Source organism: Myotis davidii, unplaced genomic scaffold (assembly GCF_000327345.1).
Source record: "Myotis davidii unplaced genomic scaffold, ASM32734v1 scaffold184, whole genome shotgun sequence".
Lineage (NCBI taxonomy): Eukaryota > Metazoa > Chordata > Mammalia > Chiroptera > Vespertilionidae > Myotis > Myotis davidii.
The window spans coordinates 6,306,592-6,309,182 of record NW_006297021.1 but is presented as its reverse complement, the minus strand read 5'-3'; the positions used below and the strand labels follow the sequence as shown (position 1 = coordinate 6,309,182).

The 2,591-nt window shown below is 39.6% G+C and overlaps 1 protein-coding gene across 1 annotated transcript in view; it reads left to right on the top strand.

Moving 5' to 3' along the window:
* The window catches only part of CFAP97 (cilia and flagella associated protein 97), a 23,241-nt gene that overhangs the window by 429 nt on the left and 20,221 nt on the right, over window positions 1-2,591 (top strand). The window contains 1 exon segment of the mRNA XM_006772672.2: window positions 1,911-2,591. This exon segment is cut by the window's right edge and continues 4 nt beyond it. Coding sequence (XP_006772735.1) covers window positions 1,927-2,591 — 665 coding nt within the window. The 5' untranslated portion in view covers window positions 1,911-1,926.

Genomic DNA, 2,591 nt, shown 5'->3' with positions numbered 1-2,591 from the left:
GGAGTGCTGAACAGAGCCCGGGTTCCTGATCACGGGTGTTTGTTTGTTTTCTTCGGGCCTAGATTGTCGTGTATCCAATCGGTTACCTTTGGGCCATGTTGTATATCTGACTCAGAAACCTAATGTCACAGTAACAAAATGACAGTTTGAAAAATGCCAGGATCTTGAAAGCGTTAGTATCTCACTGCAGACCGGAGGGGCTGTGCCCCTGGTGAGTGTCACCTGTTTCCATGGAGCACCGCGCAGGGGGGATGAAGGTCCGGGGACCGATCGTTTCGTTTTTACCCTTTCCCAGAGTGTTGTCAAGAGAACCGTTGCTAATTTTAAGTCCACGCCGTGTTTTTATTATTTTCTAATATAAGTTGAAACCTCGTTTTGAAGTAAATATTATCTAAAGGATTGCTCAGTGGATGGGATTGTTAGATAACTTCCGTAAATTAAGCTAAATCCTGGGCGCTCAAATCCTTAAGATAACAGTATTGTTGGGTATTATCAACCCAAATATAAACGTGACGTTTCCCAGGCACTGGGCTATGCACCTGCTGGCATGAACTGTGACCACTTAGGGAAGAAGATGCTTAAAACTACTGGGACCTGCATGAACCATGTCAGTGAAGATAAGGGGGAGGGGAGAGTATGGTCGGGAGGAGTGGAGGCAAAGAGAGGATTGTGGGAAACAAAAGAGGTAACTTTTCTGCTTACGCATCAAAGAGCAGAACCCTTGCACAATGTCTTTAAAATATATTTTTATTGATTTCAGAGAGGAAAGGAGAGGTAGGTAGAAACATCAATGATGAGAGAGAATCCTTGACTGGCTGCCTCTTGCACGCCCCCTACTGGAGACCAAGCCGCAACCTGGGCATGTGCTCTTGATGGGCATCAAACCCTTCAGTCCACAGGCGGACGCTCTATCCACTGAGCCAAACCAGCTAAGGCCCACTGCACAATCTTACATTTCCTGGCTCCAAACTCCTTCACTGGTTAAACAGTCTTTGAATCATATTTGTCAGATACTACTTTAGGCACTCGGTATATAAAGATGAGCTAGCTATCAGGAGTTCCCAGTCTGGTAAGGAGACAGAAAGGCAGGGAATTGTTAGCTATGAAAAACAGGGATTTCAAAGTAGTAGTTAATCATTTGACTTTGGGATTTAGACCTGATTCATATAATCATAGGGTCGGGAAACAGCATATGCTCCTAATGCATGAATTCCCTACAGCATCCCACTAGTCACTCCTTGCTCCTAATCTTAGAAAGTAGCCCAGTCCATTTTTGAGCAGTCCTAACGTTAAGCTCAGAACGGCTTTCTCATGCACTCCATCTGTTGATGCAAGTTCAACCTCTGGAGCTACAAGTAGCAGCACTAAAATATTTTCCAATATCAAGTCCTAAGTATCTGAATACATTCTTTGTCATTACTTTTGCTAGATATGGCCCTGTTGTTCTATAAACCCTTAATCATGATTCACATTTTAGACTCTTCGCCATAGCATTCAGAACCAACTGCTTCATTGAAGGGGGTGTGCTATGAAACCATTTGCTTTTAAAATTGAAGAAACTTACAAAATAATTTTTAATTTCAAAGGTATTCTTAACCATGTAACAAAGTGAGATAGGAAAAAACAACCACACTCTTTGATTTCCGCCCTTGACTTTTTGTAATACAGGGTGAATTATCTTACAAAAAAAAAATAGACCTATTTTTCAGATCATTGGCACAACTTGGAACTATTCCTATAGCCCCATTATAATTTCGCTGGGTTATTTTTTGGTGTGTTTTTTGGGGTCATGTTTCTCTTGATATGTTACCCAAACTTCTCAGTTTGGAAAAACTATAAATGACTAAGTAAAAATAAAAATATTTCAAAATTGCTCTTTAGTCTGATGGTTACGTTTTTCTTCTTTTCAGATATATATTTGCCATTATGGATCGTTTCAGAGATATATCAGAAGACGAAGTGGACCATTCTTTCTTTGACAGTGACTTTGAAGAAGCAAAGAAAAGTGAAAGTGACTCAGTTTTTGGCAAGCAAAATGATTGCCCTAAAGAGAGAATAGACAAAGATACAGTAAATGTAAACTCAAAATTTGGAATGCAGAGAAAAGAAAATGATCTTGCTGAGAAAGGAAATGAAAGAAGAGAGAAAATTCCTTCAGAAGAACACCCTATAGAAAATGATAATGCACAAACCAGAAATTCTTTATCATTGACAACTTCTTCAAGATCAGAAAAACTGTGTAATGCTACAACAGGACATAAAATACACTTGACCATTCCAGATAGAATTCCCAAAATGGTAAAAGAAGGTGAAAATGATTATTATACAGATGGAGAGGAAAGCAGTGATGATGGGAAAAAACATTATGTCAGGTCCAAGTCAGCTAAACCGTCTAGTAATATCAAAAAAGGCATAAGTAAAAAGTATTCCAAAAGTAGTTCCTCTTCCTCTTTGTCCTCCTCATCTTCAAGTTCAGGTGCAGATTCTTCAACTGCAGAGTCTGATAATTGTACACCTGAATCATCTCCATCATTAAAGAAACATCTCTCTGGTGTAACCCACTTGTCACCAAAACAGAAATAAACCAGGAA